General features: G+C 37.9%; 2 protein-coding genes across 2 annotated transcripts in view; one reads left to right on the plus strand and one right to left on the minus strand.

Moving 5' to 3' along the window:
* SDD1 (Subtilase family protein) overlaps window positions 1–795 on the minus strand; it is a 2,793-nt gene extending 1,998 nt beyond the window's left edge. The window contains exon 1 of the mRNA XM_078571602.1: window positions 1–795. This exon is cut by the window's left edge and continues 1,998 nt beyond it. Within this exon, the coding sequence (XP_078427728.1) occupies window positions 1–415 (415 nt within the window). The 5' untranslated portion in view covers window positions 416–795.
* A 13,172-nt stretch (window positions 796–13,967) lies between these two features.
* LOC144700178 (S-adenosyl-L-methionine-dependent methyltransferases superfamily protein) lies at window positions 13,968–18,033 on the plus strand. Its single transcript, XM_078571604.1, has 12 exons — window positions 13,968–14,259; window positions 14,389–14,450; window positions 14,547–14,597; window positions 14,683–14,715; window positions 14,841–14,945; window positions 15,302–15,409; window positions 15,521–15,592; window positions 15,685–15,735; window positions 16,591–16,653; window positions 16,730–16,854; window positions 16,931–17,105; window positions 17,195–18,033. The coding sequence occupies exons 1-12, from the start codon at window positions 14,130–14,132 to the stop codon at window positions 17,894–17,896; spliced, it is 1,677 nt and encodes a 558-aa protein (XP_078427730.1). The 5' UTR covers window positions 13,968–14,129; the 3' UTR covers window positions 17,897–18,033.
* Window positions 18,034–18,176: the final 143 nt, after the last annotated feature.

Here is an 18,176-nt window from a genome sequence, read left to right on the forward strand (position 1 = left end):
CGATGATCGCGCCTTTCCCGTACTGAGCCCGCGCCCAGGCCCCGTCCGGCGCGAACCCCAGGCCGAGGAACTGGTGCGAGTACGTGGTCTGGAGCTCGAGCCGCCGGTCCGGGTGCACCGCCGCCACGCCGGGGGTTCGGCGGAGCGTCTCTGCTTCCTCGCCGGAGAGACGGGCCGCGAAGCCGCTAGCCGAGTCGGTGTAAGAGTAGAGGAGCCGACCCATTGCTTCCTCCTCCGCTGAAGAAGTCGCCGTTTGGAGAACGGAGAGGTGCCTCTGCAGCGGGGGAAGGACTCCATGGCCGTGGTGGAGGTGGACGATGAAGGTCTGGAGCTCTAGAGCTTGAAGAAGCCATGGCGTGTTGCCGAGGAAGACGACGACGGAGAAGAAGAAGAAGAAGAAGAAGGTTCTTTCCATGGTCTGCTGTTGGGCTTATCGATTTGGTCGCTCGCCGGGTCGAGTATTTGAAGCCGGCGGCGCGTCTTCCTTGACATTGCTTCTGGGGAGAAGAAACTCGTGAGTCGTGATCGCCGGAGAGCTCTTCTTCACGAGGATGGGTGCGTGGCCGAAGCTTCAGAAGTCAACAGAGCGCGAGAGAGAAGCACTCTTCAGCCTTCACTTCACTTAGGAGGGAGTAGAGCGGGGATAGCGCGTAAGCCCTTCACGAGATCTTCTGGGATGATTTATTGCGCAGTAGAAGCTCCTTGGCTCGCCATTAAGACAGATTCAACGGGGTGTATTCTTAGATTCTTTCAGACTCTATTATGGGGGCCGATATACAGCCCAAGACCGAAAGTGCAAGCTCATTGCGATAACTGGGATAACTGCTCCTTTGTCATTCACTGCTCTTCTCGAAGTAGGGAACTTGAGTTTGACAAGGGTCCACCGTTCTCATGTAGGTTCGTGGACGTGCAATATTATGACGTTTATTGGCCAACTGTTTCCTTTATATTATGGCAGGAACTATTGAGAATGTATCAGTTGCTGCCCATCAAAATCAACTTTCAAGTTAGTTTTGGTTGATGGCTGGGATAAAACTTCTGAGCCTCGTAGGTTTCAATATGCTAATATTGGGCTCATTGATCATATTCTGTAGATACAGACCAAGGAATATCCTTGTTAATTCAAAGGGACATCGACATTTAAGATCCAATAGATCTCTTAAGAAACATGTATTTCCCACCTGGAGATACTTTTGTTGGAGGTAGTGATCGTCCCTCCTCAGCCCAATATCAGATGACAATATCGAGACGGAGGTTATACCGGATGTTACCGTTATTCTAATCTGTTGAATAATATTAATATTGCTAAGTAAATTACAGAATATACAGTCAGCTAGGGATCGCCCGTCTCGATACCGGCATTGGATTACGGTATCAGGACGGATGCTTTACCAGATACTGGAAAGAATATCTCCGGTATCCCTTATCTGATATTCGGATATCGGACATCGATATCGGATATAGGTTGCTACAGTAAATTAATGTCCGTCTCGATGTCATCATCCTCCTCTGTCTCAGGGGGAGCATGAGGATATCGGATATCGATGTTGGATATCAAATTTCGATATCCAACATCTATAACCTAATTACCTAATTTTTTTTTTGAATATTTTGGTGCCTTGGTAGACGGCAGACAGTGCTGCATCGGCGGACAAGGGGACCAATGGTCAGTTCTCCTCTTCCTCCATCCTCTTTGTCTTCGTGTTCTTCCCGTTCTTCCCCATATTCCCCCTCTTCGTCTTCTTCCTATTCTTCCCTTTCTTTCCCTTCTTCTTCCTGGAATTTTATCTTCTTCTTCTTCTTCCACTAATTCTCGTCATTTTCTTCTTCTTCCGCCAATTCTCATCGTCTTCTTCTACTTATTCTTTGTTGTATATCACGTAGGTTCAGTTCTTTCTAGGTAAAATGTTGAAATTTCTATTCTGATTGCATGTTTTTCCAGAATTCCATTTCAAATAACACTATCTGTAACAATATTTATTTATATTCCTCAAGGGATTCAGCTTTTGCGTTCAATTATTGTAAGCTTAAAATTTTCTTTTTAAGTTGATCTTTTGACCCATTATATATTTAATTTTGTGTGGATTATTTATTTATTGCTTTTCAATGCATTTGGGAATCGGTAAATTTCTATAGCTCATGTAACACACTATATAACTCATACAATTCATGTAACACATATCTATGAAGAAGTTTTATGTTGCGTTTTAATTTATCAAATTATATGATTTTTAATGTTCAATTCGACAGTTAATATCTTCAATTTGACTTCTCTTCTCCTATTTCTTTCTCTTCTCCTTGTCTCCTCTTTTCCCCTGCTCTCCACTCAATTGTTTTATCTTCTTGTTTTCTCGTCTTCCTCTTTCTTCTTCTCTTCTCTTCTCACTTTTTCTTCTTCTCTTGTCTTCTTACTTTTTCTTCTTCTCTTATCTTCCTTATTTTTCTTCTTCTCTTCTCCTCTTTTTCCCTCTTCTACACTCCTCATTCTTTTATCCTCTTCTTTTCCTTTCTTCCTCTTTCTTCTTCTCTTCTCTTCTTACTTTTTCTTCTGCTATTTTTTTCCCTCTCTTTCCTTTTCGTCTTCGCTTCTCTTTTTTGTTCCTCTTCTATTCTCCACCTCTTTCTTATTCTCTTCTCTTCTTTCATTTTCTTCTTCTCCTCTCCTCGTTTCCCTCTTCTCTTCTCATCTTTTTCATCTTCTCATCCTCTCTTTCATTTTTTTCTTCTCTTCTCCTCCTCTTCCTCTTCTCTTCTCCTCTTTCTTCTTCTCTTGTCCTATTTCTTTCTCTTCTCCTCTTCTCCTCTTTTAACCTCCTCTCCACTCCTCATTCTTTTATCTTCTTCTCTTTGAGTCTTCCTCTTTCTTCTTCTCTTCTCTTCTTACTTTTTCTTCTTCTCTTAACTTCTTTCTTTCTCTTGTTCTCATCTCTTCCTTTTCCTCTAATGTTTACTGTGCTATTGATTATTGTTTTGTTCATTGTCCTCTCATTGTGCGTAGTTGTTTTACTATTCTAGCTTACTTTTGTGTTTATCTTTGTTTGTGTGTGTATGAAGTTGCAATATTCTATTCCTTATTTACATTTTTAAGCATATTGTATCATAATGCGTTCCTATAATCTAGAAGAACCAATCGTCGATAACCGACTTATGCTTCTCAGATGAATGAACCCACCTAGAGGTAATGCCCTACCCCAAGATTGCTCTGGGCCAAGAGCCAACAGTAATGAAGATACCAACGCAGGAACATCTCGTGCCGTATAGAGTCACCCCTGATAAAACCAATCAGTCATCATAAACTACTTCGAACATATTGGTGATGGGTACTATGCATGCTACTGTGTCATGAGAAGAACCCGCACAATAAGAGAAAAGAGATCAAGCGGCAAGCTGACAAGAGCACCAATGTATTTTGGCGACATTTCAAATCTTGTCATTGTGCTCGTCATTAGGCATTACATGGCATGGTGGTGGTCGACAAGGATCAGCCGCTTATAATCAAGGCCATGGATGGCCAACCACATGGAGGCCTAAGCAAACAAGGACCTATAAAAGGGCATAACTCTAAGGAGACAAAGAATGCCATTACGCATTTCATATGCTTAACGGATTCCCCGTGGAGCATCGTTCAGAATGTCGCATTTAAGGAGATGTGGCACTACACGACACAGTTGGACTTGGACCCCCCAAGTGAGAAGGTCATGAAGTAGTGGACAATCCAAATGCATGGCCGCATGAAGGAAGACTTGAAGAAGCTATGGGAGAGCATTGACCGAATGTCCCCCACTATAGATGCATGGACTGCGGAGAACAATACTGGTCTTCTAGGCATCACTGTTCATTAGGTGGATGAGAAATGGGTGTACCGAGAGCGAGTACTTGCTATCCGAGAGATCGTCGACAAGCATGATGGGGACACCATGGCAGCCATCGTTCTCTAGGTATTGGAAGAATTCTGCGTGTGACCAAACGTCATCATTCAACACCGAACTTATCTTCGAAATTAAACATGTGATTTTATACATGACCTGTGTTTATGCAGTTTTACGTTATGACTACCGATAATGCCTCTACGAATAAGAGGATGTTGTCAATGATTGCAACGAAGATAAAGAGCGTCAACCCAAAGTTTAACGCCAGAAGACATGTTCCATGTGTTGCACACAAATTTAACATTGTCATCCAAGGGGTAATTAAAAGCTTTGGCATTCCTTCGCCCCAAGTAGTGGAGCCCGATGAAGGTGATGTGGGCAAGACAGTTGAACAGTTTGACAACAACTAAGACAACTTGCATGGATATATATTCTCAGTGGCTGAAGAAAATCACGGAGCACGTCGTGTGTTATATTTGGGTGATGCAGTAACAAAGGTGCAGATGCTAGTGCACAGCATTCGAAGCTCAGCTCAACAGCGAGAGGAGTAAGTGAAAGCATGTGAAGATGACCCTGAAGTTGATGATTCTAACATGGTCATGTTGTACTGTTCGACTTGTTGGAACATCACATATGCTATGCTATCTGCTGCCATGAAGAAATGTGATGCGATTGATTATTGTTGAAGAATTTTGGCAGAAAAGGGAAGTCGACAAAGATGTCGAAGGATGAGTGGGGGTTGGTGAAAGAATTCTATCACATCCTTGGGTGGTTCTCTATATCCACTGATCATGTTTACCAGATAGAGAACCTTACCATATGTGATGTGTTATTTCTCATCGATAGTCTCCTACGCCACATGGAGGAGGTAGTCCAAAAAATTGAATAGGGAACCTTCTTCACCTATGTACTGCAGTTGCATGAAGGAAATCATTGTAACATGGCACACGCGTGCAAGGCGATGAAACACAAGTTTGCGTAGTATGTAGAACTCTTGTGGGTGAAGGAATCAATCACTGTTGCGACATTAATGGACCCATTCCACAAAGAGTCCATGCTCTGTGAGGGCATCAGAGATACAACCATTGCCTATGTATGATCTCTCTTACCATGTGACTCGCGAACACGCCCCATGGCTGGTCACTTTGAAATGGATCACCCAAAAGGTAGAGAGTTGGACTCTTGGCTACATAGCTCTATTCAAAAAGTCCAATATGCACCTATGTCAACCAATATCTGGCAGAGGTCGTGCCTAATGAGGGAGTGTTCACCCCCACTATCTTGGTGGGCTAGCACAGGGGCAAAACGCTTCCCCTTACTTGCCTCCATTACAAGGGAGCTATTGTCTGTCTGTGCAACAAGCGCTCTTGCTGAATGCGTATTCTCTGTGGGCCATACTATTGTCACATACAAGAGAGCACGTTTATCACCTATAAACATTGAAACACTCATCATTGTGAAGTGTTGGTTGCGTGCGTACAACAAGTGATGGTACAATAATGTGGAGCTAGATTCGGATGGTGATGATGGCGAAGATGGGGTAGTTGCATCATGTTGAGGTACACATTCCTTACATGGCCACTCGTATAGTGCATAGTTTAAATAAGCATCGCATTTTATTTGTTGTCTTCCACTATGTAGGTGATGACCAAGTAAGTACAAACTGTTGATGGAGGCATGGGGAAAAGAAATTCTACGATGAAGGGCGTATTTTGATGGTGAAAGCTACAGATGAGCATATTTTATTGCAAAACTTTTGTGTTAAACTTCTTACCATTACATGTACTACAGTATAGAAATTTTCCAAAATTTAGAGACATAAACAGTGTGCATAATATAACACAAAATCCATTTAAAGAGCTTAAAGTTTGTGTTTCATCAAATATTTAAATTACAATATGAGATACTCAGTCTCTACATCATAATGTGTTCAATTCAACTAATTAACACATTTTCAACCATTTAAAGAGCTTAAAATAGGTGCGTCATCAAATATTTATACGTAAATCACTTATTCCAAGTGAGTTTGTGTTTTATTAAAATATTTATGGAATTCAAGAATTTTATGACTATTACAACTAGTAAATAAGAGTCTTGCAACCTCTGCAATTACATCTTAGTTTTTGTTTAAATTAAGATATGAATCTATATATCATAATGTGTTTAAGTCAACTAATAAGCACATTTCCATCGATTTACAGAGCTTAAACTTTGTGCCTCATTAAATATTTATACGTTAATCATTATTCCAAGTGAATTCGGGTTTCATTTAATTTTTTTTGCTAATGTATGACTTCTATGGTATTCAAGAATTTTATGACTATTATAGCTAGTGAATAACAGTCTTGCAACCTCTACAAGTACATCTTAGTTTCAGTTTAAACTAATATATGACATACTCAATCTCTATCTCATAATGTGTTTAATTCAACTAAATATCACATTTTCAACCATTTAACGAGCTTAAAATAGGTGTGTCATCAAATATTTATACGTAATTCATTATTCCAAGTGAATTCGGGTTCATTTAATTTGTTATGTAAATGTATGGATTTTATGGAATTCAGTGTTTCTATGAATTTTACAGTTAGTGAATAAAAGTTTTCAACCTCTTCAATATATCTTAGTTTCACTTTAAATTAAGATATGAGATACTAAATCTGTATATCATATTGTGTTTAAGACAACTAAAAAGCACATTTCCATCCATTTAAAGAGCTTAAAGTTTGTGCGTCATCAAGTATTTGTGCATGTCATTATTCCAAGTGAATCTGGGTTTTATTTAATTTGTCATGTTCATGTGGGAATTTTGTGGAATTCATTTTTTTATGAATATTACAGCTAGTGAATAATAGTCTTGCGACCACTACAATTACATCTTAGTTTTAGTTTAAATTAAGATGCGAGATACTCAATCTCTACATCATATTGTGTTTAATTAAACTAAATATCACATTTTCAACCATTTAAAGAGCTTAATAGAGGTGCTTCGTCAACTACATATATGTAAATAATTATTCCAATTGAATGCGGGTTCTATTTAACTTGTTTTGTTAATGTATGTATTTTATAGAATTAAGTGGGCCAGAAATTACTGTAATTAAAATTTAATTCCTGTTCTCAAAATTAAATTCAGGTCAATATATTGTGGAGATTAATTACCAAATTTTCAAGATTTTTCTACAAATTTCTTGATTTTTTCAGGGATTTATTTGTGGATATGATGACATCTTCAATTCTTCACTAGAAACATGATATAGTTATAATAAAAATAGACTTTTAGATTAGTTTCTAAAATCGAGGAAATTTTTTAACTATGCCTTAGAAATATGCCCCTAAAAAAAACTCTCGGTTAGACGTTGCAGGATTAAAAATCCAAATAAATTATTTATAGGGGCATAATGAATTCATTTTGATCTTCCTATAGTTTTCCTAGTGAAATTTGGAGAATAGAGAAGCGGAGGGGCATTTCTCCATAATTTCACTTTCTGCATCCATTTGCGTGCGCACCTTAAAGCAGGGACATATGTGAAAAATGGCTGGACAAGATATATACTTTTCAAAATTTTAGAATTCCTCCATATGGGATTACAGCAGCCTGGAAAAAAGAATCTGGATATCGGATATCAATATCCACTATTGATATCCGATATCCGGTATCCGATATCCATCTTTGATATCCGTCGACACGTAAGGACGGATATTGTCCGATATCCAATATCCGACATCCGATATCAGACACCATCCAGTTTTTTGTCTGGATATCAGATATCGTTGTCCGATACCTGATATCGGACGGATATCGGTTGGACAATTCCTACAGTCAACTTTTATTGGCCCAGACTAGCCTAAAAGGCTTTCAATAATATCAACCATAATTACGTACTGACCAAGTCAACTCTATAGAATGAGTCATACCTAGAGCGCACCAATTATCTCTTAGTTTTATTTTGAAAGGTTTTATTGGGTTTTTTTGACCAAGTGAACTTCTATACGGGTCAATGTATCCTTAAGAAATATACCCATATCCAGATATCAAATCTCAACATCTAGTACTGGCATCCAGCATGTCCTGACCTCTATGATATTTGTCCTGATATCCTTTATTAGGCGGATATTCAATATCAGTTTGTTATCCACTATCCAATATCCAATTTTTTCTGAATATCGGATATTAGTTGTCAAAGCGTGGATTTTCAAAATCCTGCTACACAAAAATGGGATATGCACTTGCAATAGATGTCTGAGTTATTACCTGATATCGGATGGGAGAAGAATAACTTGAGGTGGACTTTTGACAACTGGAATAATTAATAGTTTTCTGTCACATTGTTTTCAAGTTATTCATGGGAGAATTATGAGATGGAGAGCATGGAAACAAAACCTTAATACAGAGATGGGTCTCAAAGTCTGGTTCGGGAATCCACTACATATCCTTGTAATTATCTGTCGGTTTGTCACGTACTTGCATTTTGAACTGCAAGACACAGAGTGCCCAGATTCCATGTTTTTCAAGGATTGGACATGTGATGAAGCCAAAGAAACCAATGACATTGGTTTAATTAATTAAAGACAAACAATTATAACAATGTACATTGATATTCCATATTGCATTCAGCCATTGGCATGCCAGCTGTTATTATACAAGCACATGAATTTAATTAAAGAGCTTTAAGTCTTATATGATGGATATTTCTATTTTGTCTAGCTGATTGATATTCAAGATTTAGACCTAAGAGATGCGCATTAGCATAAGAAAGCACATGATATTGAACTACCAATTTACAAAACACATGATATTGAGCCTTTTAGGAGGATCTAACAATTTTGTCTCGTCAACTTGTTAATCTAGGACGAGCCCTGCTACTTAGTCCCACATGGCATAAGTTACCAACTCTCCCTCTCTCCTTGCCTATATAAATGTGTGTACCCCTCTTCTACTATTTACTCAAAAACACTTTCTACACGACTGATATTAGAAAGAATACTTTAGAGTTATGCATGAACACAGAAAATCACATGACATTCGACAATCATTTAAGAAAGCATCATATTTCTTTTTTACCCCCAAGGTCTTCTCAATTGATCGAACTATAGAACAATTTGTACGATTGACTTATTAAGTTTTTAATTTTTTTTACATTTAATATCCTATCGAAAAATATTTTTGTAAATCAAATAAAATCAATATTACTATGATGTTTCCTAAAAATCTAAGTATTTTACATCTATTTCATCAGTTAAAAAATCATACAAATTATTTATAACTTAATTACATCATATGATTGTTGATTATATACATTTATTTACTTATTTATGCATTCTCTTTATCACTTTTATGAATAAATGTTGAAATATCTGATCAGCGATGCATATTTTTATTTCATTCAATATATTAAAGTAATTTCTTAATAGAGAATGTAAATAACTCAATGAATTATGTCATCATATTCATGAGATAAATATACTTAAATTGTGCCATATTTATGCCATAGGCTAAAATGGGCTCAAACGATGACAGAATGATATTGTATATAGTGCAGTGTATTGCCCTGTCGCTCCTCAAAACTTGGTTAGGTCTGCACTATATACAATACATTTCTCTGTATAAACCAATTTATGTTTGTCACTTGATACAATATACTGGATGGTGAATTTTTCAACTTGGATTGGCCAAATGGTCTAATAAAACCCTTCGAAAGCCTGCATGATCAGCAGGATGTTGAAAAAAAAGTGATCAAGTCCCATTATCTAATTTATGATCTTATTCTTCTTTCCTTTTTCCAAGTTCCATCTAACTTCAACATTTTCACTAGAAGATATGTCAACCCGATTGAACTCTTTGAGATTTGTCCACAACATTTGGGGACTCCTTAATCTCTTCATCCAAGAATATGATGTTAGGATTTTTGGCCTTGATCAAATCAATCTGAACTTGATTGTGCGTCAAAAATATCAAATCAAATCAAAAATTCAAAACTGATGTAATGTATAAAACTGAAGGCACCACCAGTGCATAGATCATCTCCATGATTACTAGGTTCTTTTAAATGTGTGTCTTCAAGCCATTCAGATGTTTGGATTCTCGATATATCCATATTATATTCAAATTTCTACACTCCTCTTATTTCCCTCAAAATATGAATCTAAAGATAAGATTCTCTCATCATCTTGTGTTAACATATGCAACACTTGGGGAAGTACAAGAGAAGAGAGGGGTGACACCCCAATAATGACTCACATGTGTATCAAAATAGGGTGCCCATCTAATTATTCTATTTGGAAAAAATTCATAAAAGTCCATGGAAAAATTTCATAAAATCCCCATTGTTGAGAAAAATTTAGAAAATGTTTGCTAACATCTAAAAATATTGTGTGCAACCATCTAGACACATGCATCATTCTAGTTAATAATGCTAATGGCCTACTTATATTTTTTAGTCTTTGGTTAATTAATACATATTGATTAATTAATCAGTAGGTTGAGTTTCCATCCCGTAAATATAAGAGGAGAGTATGTAAATTCTCTTATAGAAAGTTTACTATCATTGGTTACCTTGTATGTGGAATTCTTCATTTGCAGGAGAATCTCAAATGAACTAGGGTATGATTAAATGTCAAAATCTAACCGGTCACTCATGTGAAAAAATACACATATTAGAAGTCAAATAGAATCGAAAATTTTATGAGAACAGAAAATTAGTGTGTTATTAGACCATGTACCCCCACATATCATAGACAGACAGGAAAAAATACACTTATTAGAAGTCAAATAGAATAGAAAATTTGATTCATGGTAGAAATTATCAAAGAACATCTTCTACAATATTTACAATACCGTTTCCAGGGATTTAACTATATATTATTCAATGCATCAGTCTCCTATTATATAGAGGGCAGATGATCCCATCTTGGTACAAGAAGCACCTTCTTAAATTTCTTTCTGCATTCGAGTTAAGATGGCTGAATTGATTCCAGATATGCATGTCATAGTTTAAATACAACCATCCATCTATAATGTGTCTTAGAGTTTGAAGTATAAGGATCACTTACATAACCGTGACATGCATAATCAGATCGACACAAGGTACAATACCATTCAATTATTCATACTTATCAATTCAGCCTACTCTTTCCCCAAATAGCACCCACTATACATCCTTAGTTCTTGAAGCAACTGGCTATGGGATCAACAATACTCATCAACAATACTCTTAAATGTTATTTTTTTGAGATGTTCAGTTTCTGCCTCGAGTATCTTTGAATATGATTATTCAGAATTCCTGTTTACGTAAAATTAATCACTGTATTAAGATCTCATAATAATATCATCATATCATAAACTTCATTTATGAGTACCGCACATACATTTTAATCAATATATAAAGAGTCAGTGAATTTCAAAAAGTTGTTGAATGTTTGATTTGCTTGGACTACACGATGGTTAAAATTGAAAATTTTATTTGTAGCCTTTCATTTTCCCTGCTTATTCACTTTAACAATGTCTTTTACTCACATGTGCTCAAAAAATTTTAATATCCTCATGAATAGATAATGGTCAAACCTATTCAGTAAAGTGAAGCACTGACAATTTTAAATTTCCTACTTTTATACAACTAAACTTTATTTGGAAATTTATAGAAATAGTCATCATTTTATGCATAATACATTGATATTTTATACATAATACATTGATATTTTAACCCTCAAGTTTATCTCATAGAGCCTTACTCAGATCATGATACATGGTATGAGCATTAAGAGATGTTATTATACCAGATATGATTAATGAATAAAATATCAAAAAATCATCAAAGTTTTGATAGTATCATTCTGCATAAAAGATGTGAAAAATATATACATGGATAAACGGAAAATTATGTATGATTTATAAAATAGGGCTTGTATTTGAACTTATATTAAGTCACCAAACATCACATACATTTAAATTAATGTTTTGAGAAATGATTAAGAATTAATTATGAAATATTAAAGGTCACCAATAAGAAGAATATTCACTTTGTACAATAAAACTAAACAGGGTTGACCATGAGTTACACACAATAAATTATTGAATGTCATGCTTGGTAGGAGTGAATATGAAATATTAATGGCCATATCTTTTGACCTTCATAGATAAATGTTTAGTGATTCAAATGCAAACATAAAATACAATGTCAGTTAATACATCAGTATAATTAATTGTATAAGGCATTAGTCAGCCTCAAAATGAATCCATGTGGGCGAATATAAAATGCTCAAGTTAATCAATATTTTTGACAGCCATGTCATAAATATGTAAAATATCTGCGAGAAAAATATGCTGTTAATAATTATTTATTTTATCCCATATGAGGGGCATATTTACTATCTTAATCATTTAAAATATTTATGAATATTTTATTCCCCTAAAATATCATGCCCAAGGATACTCTCCAATGGATTAATGAGTCCTCTTCTTCAGACATGAATTTCTCATTAAATCTATCTTGGACTAAATCCATACACATTTATAAATATATTTTGTTAAACCATTTGAATGTGATTCATTCCTCTTGGATTATGATAATAAATGCAATAGCCTATTTAGATTGTTGAAACGCAGTCGAGGTGAATTGCATTAAGATGAGTGAATTAGTACTTAGGCTTTCTGTTTATGTTTTCTAAATTTCTTTTTAGATTCCTGTACTGCATTCTCCTCACTTTCTTGATTTATGCCATATATCTTTTCCCTGGTTCAGAGACAGTCATGTAAGCTAGCTGATTTGGAATCTAATCAACTCCCTACAATCAGTAAGCAAATGCTACCCAATTTACCATTTACACAACAAGATTGTAAAACACATATTTCCTCAAGGCATTCCTCATACTAAGGTCACTGCCCAACACATTTCCTTGACTCCATCAGATAGGCTTCATGAGCTCCCTACTTCCTTCACGCTGGCCTTCGTCTCAGATTTCATCCCGTTTTCATCGCCACCAGCTCGAGTGTGCCGTGTCCACCATAGTTGACTTTCCCCAATTCAAATGATTTTCTCTTGCCAAGTCAAGCTCTGATTATTCACTAATTGTCTCTTGATTAACCATGTGCTGTTTCCTGACTCTACAATAGTCAAATTCATGGGTCATCCTGAGTCATCCACTCAATTCTTTTGAGTGAACCCCTAGATTCCACCTTAGTCAACTTGTTGACTTGTTCTGGGTCAATAATTTAAGTCATTGAAATATGATACTGCTAACTCTCATTCCATCTCAATAAAAACAAAGTAATTTTCACCTTATCAAATTGGAATTCAATCCCCTTCATCAACTTTTAGATAATTATTCAAATCTCTATAAATAAGTCAATATTCAAAAATCTCCTCCATGATGATCAATATACCACGCACTAATATCCTAAAAAGATCAGATGGACAATCGTCACCATATTTCCTTCATTATGACTATCCTCAAATCAGATGAATCTCATAATGTCCAACCTTAAAATAATATATCTTCAAATAATTTCAAAATTCAATCTTTCATATCTCTAACTTTGAGTGCAGTCTCATTTCACCTTCCAAATTTTCAATGTCACAAATTAATGTCCCTATTCTCTTCGTTTCAATGAAGATACTGATATTCCAGAAAGATAAATCAGTAACTATATTTTTCCAAAGTAGTGTGAAAGAGAGAGAGGTAGACACACACACACACACACATATATATATATATATAGATAGAGAGAGATAACGGTATATAGAGATGGAGATAGAGAACAAGAGAGATATAGAGATGGAGATAGAGAACAAGAGAGATAGAGAGAGAGAGAGAGAGAGAGAGAGAGAGAGAGAGAGAGAGAGAGAGAGAGAGAGAGAGAGAGAGAGAGAGAGAGAGAGAGAGAGAGAGAGAGAGAGAGAGAGAGAGAGAGAGAGAGAGAGAGAGAGAGAGAGAGAGAGAGAGAGAAGAGAGAGAGAGAGAGAGAGAGAGAGAAAGAGAGAGAGAGAGAGAGAGAGAGAGAGAGAGAGAGAGAGAGAGAGAGAGAGAGAGAGATCAGATGGGTCGGATTTATCAGGTTTTGCAGAGTCAAATTCCTGATCGATCGAATCTATCAACTGCTCACTACGGTCTGATCAGTATATCGACCCTTATCGGTGATTGAACGAGATCCGATCGATTCATCGACCGGTATGCTCTGATCAATGTTAGATCAATCAATAATCGACGGATCGACGGACAGTCGAAAGGGTCAAGGTACACACACCCAAATCGCTTAATGTCATGAGGGGACTGGGCTGGGAACGAATTTCACACCCGGCGGCGATGGCGGCTCTCGATGCCGAGCGGAAGATCCAAATTTACGGAACCCCAGCTGCGAGTTCAGGCAGAGAAGTCAGCCCCTACTGGAAAGGTAGATGATTATCGTCACTTCCACTTCTAACCCAAAAATTTCTTCTTGGATTCCTTCGCTGGACGAAACCCATGTCGTTTTTTTCTGAAAGATACTAGACCCATGTCATTGATGGGTTCCTTATCGCAGATAAGTACGAAAGGGATGCCAAGAAGTATTGGGACAAGTTCTACAAGCGTCACGAAGACAAGGTCCGTCTTTTCTTCCGTCCAGACTGGTTCTTCGTTTTTCTCTGTCAGATTGAATTTTTGATTTCCGTCACGCAGTTTTTTTTTTGATGTAACCAGTTCTTCAAAGATCGACATTACCTGGACAAAGAATGGGGCTGCCATTTCCGCGTGAGAAAGTCTTCTCTCTTTGATCGTGTTACGTTTCCTTTCTGCGACACATTTTGACCGAATCTTCTATTCTTCTGTTTTTCAGGTTCAGTCGGGTCGTAAGACAGTCGTGTTGGAGGTAAATTTTCTTTCTTTTCCAGTGTTATTTCATTTTCTCGGATTCATCAATTGTTGTCAACGCTGCAAATTTCTTTAAATTCTAATTTCCGGGGAAAATGTGGTTTGTTTGTCTATTCTTTGCAGGCTGGCTGTGGAACTGGAAACACGATATTTCCTCTTGCATCCACATTTTCCGATATTTTTATCCATGGATGTGATTTTTCGGAACGTGCGGTCGACTTGGTGAAGGTTTGAATTCTGTGCAATAAGTCCGTTGTTCCATTCTAAGCCCAATATTTTACTCGATGACGCATGGTGCACAACATTTTCGATCAATTTTTTTCTCTTAGTACTGCTTCTGCAACAATGTTTCTTTCAGAAAACAATTTATATTTAAGCTATGATCTGATTATTTTGACTTTTTGGAACATCCTGAATCCCCCTTAATCTTAGTGCGTGGCTAATATTATTTTCACTGTATCCTGTTCATGTATTTAGCATTTGAAGTATTTTAAATATCAACTTCTTGACGAGTTATCAACATCAAAATTCTATTTTGTAATATTTTGATCGATTAAATCAGCTAATTGATATCCATGGGCTAGGCTCACAAAGACTACAGAGAGGACAGGATGAACGCCTTTGTCTGTGACCTTACTGCGGATGATCTGAGCGACAAGATAAAACCTTCATCAGTGGACGTAGTTACCCTGGTAAGTCTTTTAAATGATTTATCCGTGACTTGTTTTAAATAAAAACTTGACCTTTTCTATTATTTCCCGGAAACGGTTTCACTCGTTTAGTGTCTGACATAATAAAAATAGGTCTTTATGTTGTCTTCAGTGTCCCCCGAAAAGATGCCCTTAGTAGTGCAGAACATCCGGAAAGTTCTTCGAGTAAGTCTCGCTCTACAACCTGACTTTTGAACGGACTTTCTCCACTGTTGAATTTCCTGTAAATATCTCTGCCAACCTTTTGAACTTTTCAGCCCAATGGCCGTGTGTTGCTGAGGGATTATGCTGCTGGGGATCTTGCCCAGGTTTGCCTGAATATGCCGACGTATATCAATACAGAAGCAATTATTGATTACTGTTCTATAATAGTTATTATTTGAAGATTTTTGTTTACTACTCAAGGCAGTTTCATCCTTTATTTACATCATCTGTGATTTGGGTGATTCTTTTTGAACTCCATTGGCGAGGATAAGTAGAAGAGAGGATAGAGCAGGGTCGTTCTTTGGTACTTTAGCCCATTGATAGCAGTTTGGTCCTTTATCACTAGGGTAGTTCTCCCCTTCCGATGTAAATGTAGCCCTCCCCTGCCCTTAGGGTCCTTTACCACTAGATGTAACCCTCCCTTTACGACCACAGTGAAGATTGAAGAATGGAAATTGCTGCATGCCTCAACCTATCCCCATTCTTCAGCATGCTCTTCCCACGACCAATCCCTACATTGTATCTGATCAGTTTCTCCGCCTCATCCCTCGGTTATTCCCTTCCACTGTGATCATCACTCCCTCACCGAACCTTCATCCAGCTTGTTCTTGGTTGATCCCTGCCCTCCTATATCCAATCTCTCCTCGATTCCCTTCCTTGATTGGAATCAATGTCCTATCGGGAGCTGATATAATGTGGCGGTAGAAGAAATACTGTGAAAGGAAAAAGTTGGTGGAAAACACTTGATAGGGCTACCTCACGATTCAAGAGAGAGAAAGCATGAAACAGGAATGTAAGTAAGAGAGGAGAGAGGAGAGAGAGAGAAGTGGGCCTAGGAGATTAGCCCAGTAACAATAACAGAAAAGATATAATAACATCCCTACTTCTAATGGTTCGAATCATTCCTATCATTTACCTTGGCTCAGGTGTGATCTTAAAGAGGTCTGTTCTTGTTTCAGGAACGACTCACAAGCAAGGAGCAACAAATCAGTGAGAACTTCTACGTCAGAGGTGATGGCACTGTAAGTCGTTTTGGATAGTGTTTTATTTTTCTTGACACAAGCTCAAAATGAAAAAAATAACCTCTTTCTCTGGCAGCGAGCCTTCTATTTCTCAAATGATTTCTTGGCGGACTTGTTCGTAAACAATGGATTCCGAACTCTTGACATCAACATCTGCCACAAACAAATACATAACCGATCGCTGGAACTTGTCATGAACAGGCAAGGAAATTATTTCAAGATTTTGGACGCATTGTTTCAAATTTTTTCTATCTAACTAACGTTTTCTCCTTCTCAGGCGATGGATTCAAGCTGTGTTCTTAGCTAATGCCGACGAAGCTCCTCTTCTGCAAGAAGAGAAGAGGGACGACTGCAGGGATGATCATTGCAAAATCAAGGCTGAAAACACTGATGATTTTGATATTTCAGACACAATGTCTGCCATGTTTGATCTTGCGTCATCCCCAGGAGATGTAATTCCTCATCAATCCTGTCTTACTTCATTTGGTAGTGGTCTGGCTGGAACACAACCTTTTTAATCTTTCTCTTTAAATGATCACAGAATATGGAGACCATTGAGCTTGGGGACCGAATCCTGCGAATCAAAGGGCTTGGCAAGGAATTCCAGCATACCTGCCAATCAACGGGTCTGATGCTCTGGGAATCTGCTCGCATCATGAGCAAGATCCTGACAAAGAACTCCTCCATCGTTGCTGGGAAGAGAGTGCTGGAGCTCGGCTGCGGATCTGCCGGGATCTGTTCCATGGCGGCCGCCCCATTTGCCGAGCTCGTAGTTGCAACCGATGGTGATCCCCAATCCATTAACCTCCTGAAGGAGAATCTGACAGCCAATCTGCCGCCGAGCCTCCTTGAAAGGGTGATTGTCAAGCAATTGGTCTGGGGCAGGGTAGAGGACATGGCAGCACTGAATTGCTGCGGATTTGACATTATAATTGGCACAGATGTCACCTACGACCCTGAGGCAATCTTCCCATTGCTTGAGACTGCAAGGAAGCTCATCTCCACTTCTGGTGATGGCGAAACCAGAGCAGGATCTCCGGCCCTGGTCCTCTGCCATGTGCCGAGGCAAGTGAGTGAAGATTTCGTCCTCGAAGCAGCGTCTCGTTGTGGATTCATCCTGGTCGATCGCCTGGTCAAAGGCATCTGCTCTGCTGGCGGTATCATCAAGTCTTGGTTCTCCGGTGACGATGATCTGCAATTAGGGACGACTGTCAATATCATGTACTTTCAACTCTCCCACTGACTTATCATGCTCCATGGACTCTGTAATGTCTGTAGGCTCCACAATGGGCTCTAGCTTCCAAAACCCTTTTTTATGGGAATTTGCTAAAAGCTACCTAATCTTATGACTATTTTCATTTCTTCCTAGTGATTCACATCTCTAGCTCTTTTCATCCTCTATCCTCACAGTAAGAATCAGATTCTTATCATGGAAAAGTTACAGATCTGACAGGTCTCCTTGGGGTCCAGTAAAAGATCAATACTTTACTACTGGAAAAAACAAAATTCTTGCCTCTTATATT

Source organism: Wolffia australiana, chromosome 2 (assembly GCF_029677425.1).
Source record: "Wolffia australiana isolate 7733 chromosome 2, ASM2967742v1".
Lineage (NCBI taxonomy): Eukaryota > Viridiplantae > Streptophyta > Magnoliopsida > Alismatales > Araceae > Wolffia > Wolffia australiana.

Coding starts and splice junctions, on each gene's coding strand:
- LOC144700178 (XM_078571604.1), top strand. CDS start 14,130: ATGAGGGGACTGGGCTGGGAACGAATTTCACACCCGGCGGCGATGGCG. Junction 14,716..14,840: donor GTAAGACAGTCGTGTTGGAG/GTAAATTTTCTT, acceptor TATTCTTTGCAG/GCTGGCTGTGGAACTGGAAA. Junction 15,410..15,520: donor CAGTGGACGTAGTTACCCTG/GTAAGTCTTTTA, acceptor TAATAAAAATAG/GTCTTTATGTTGTCTTCAGT.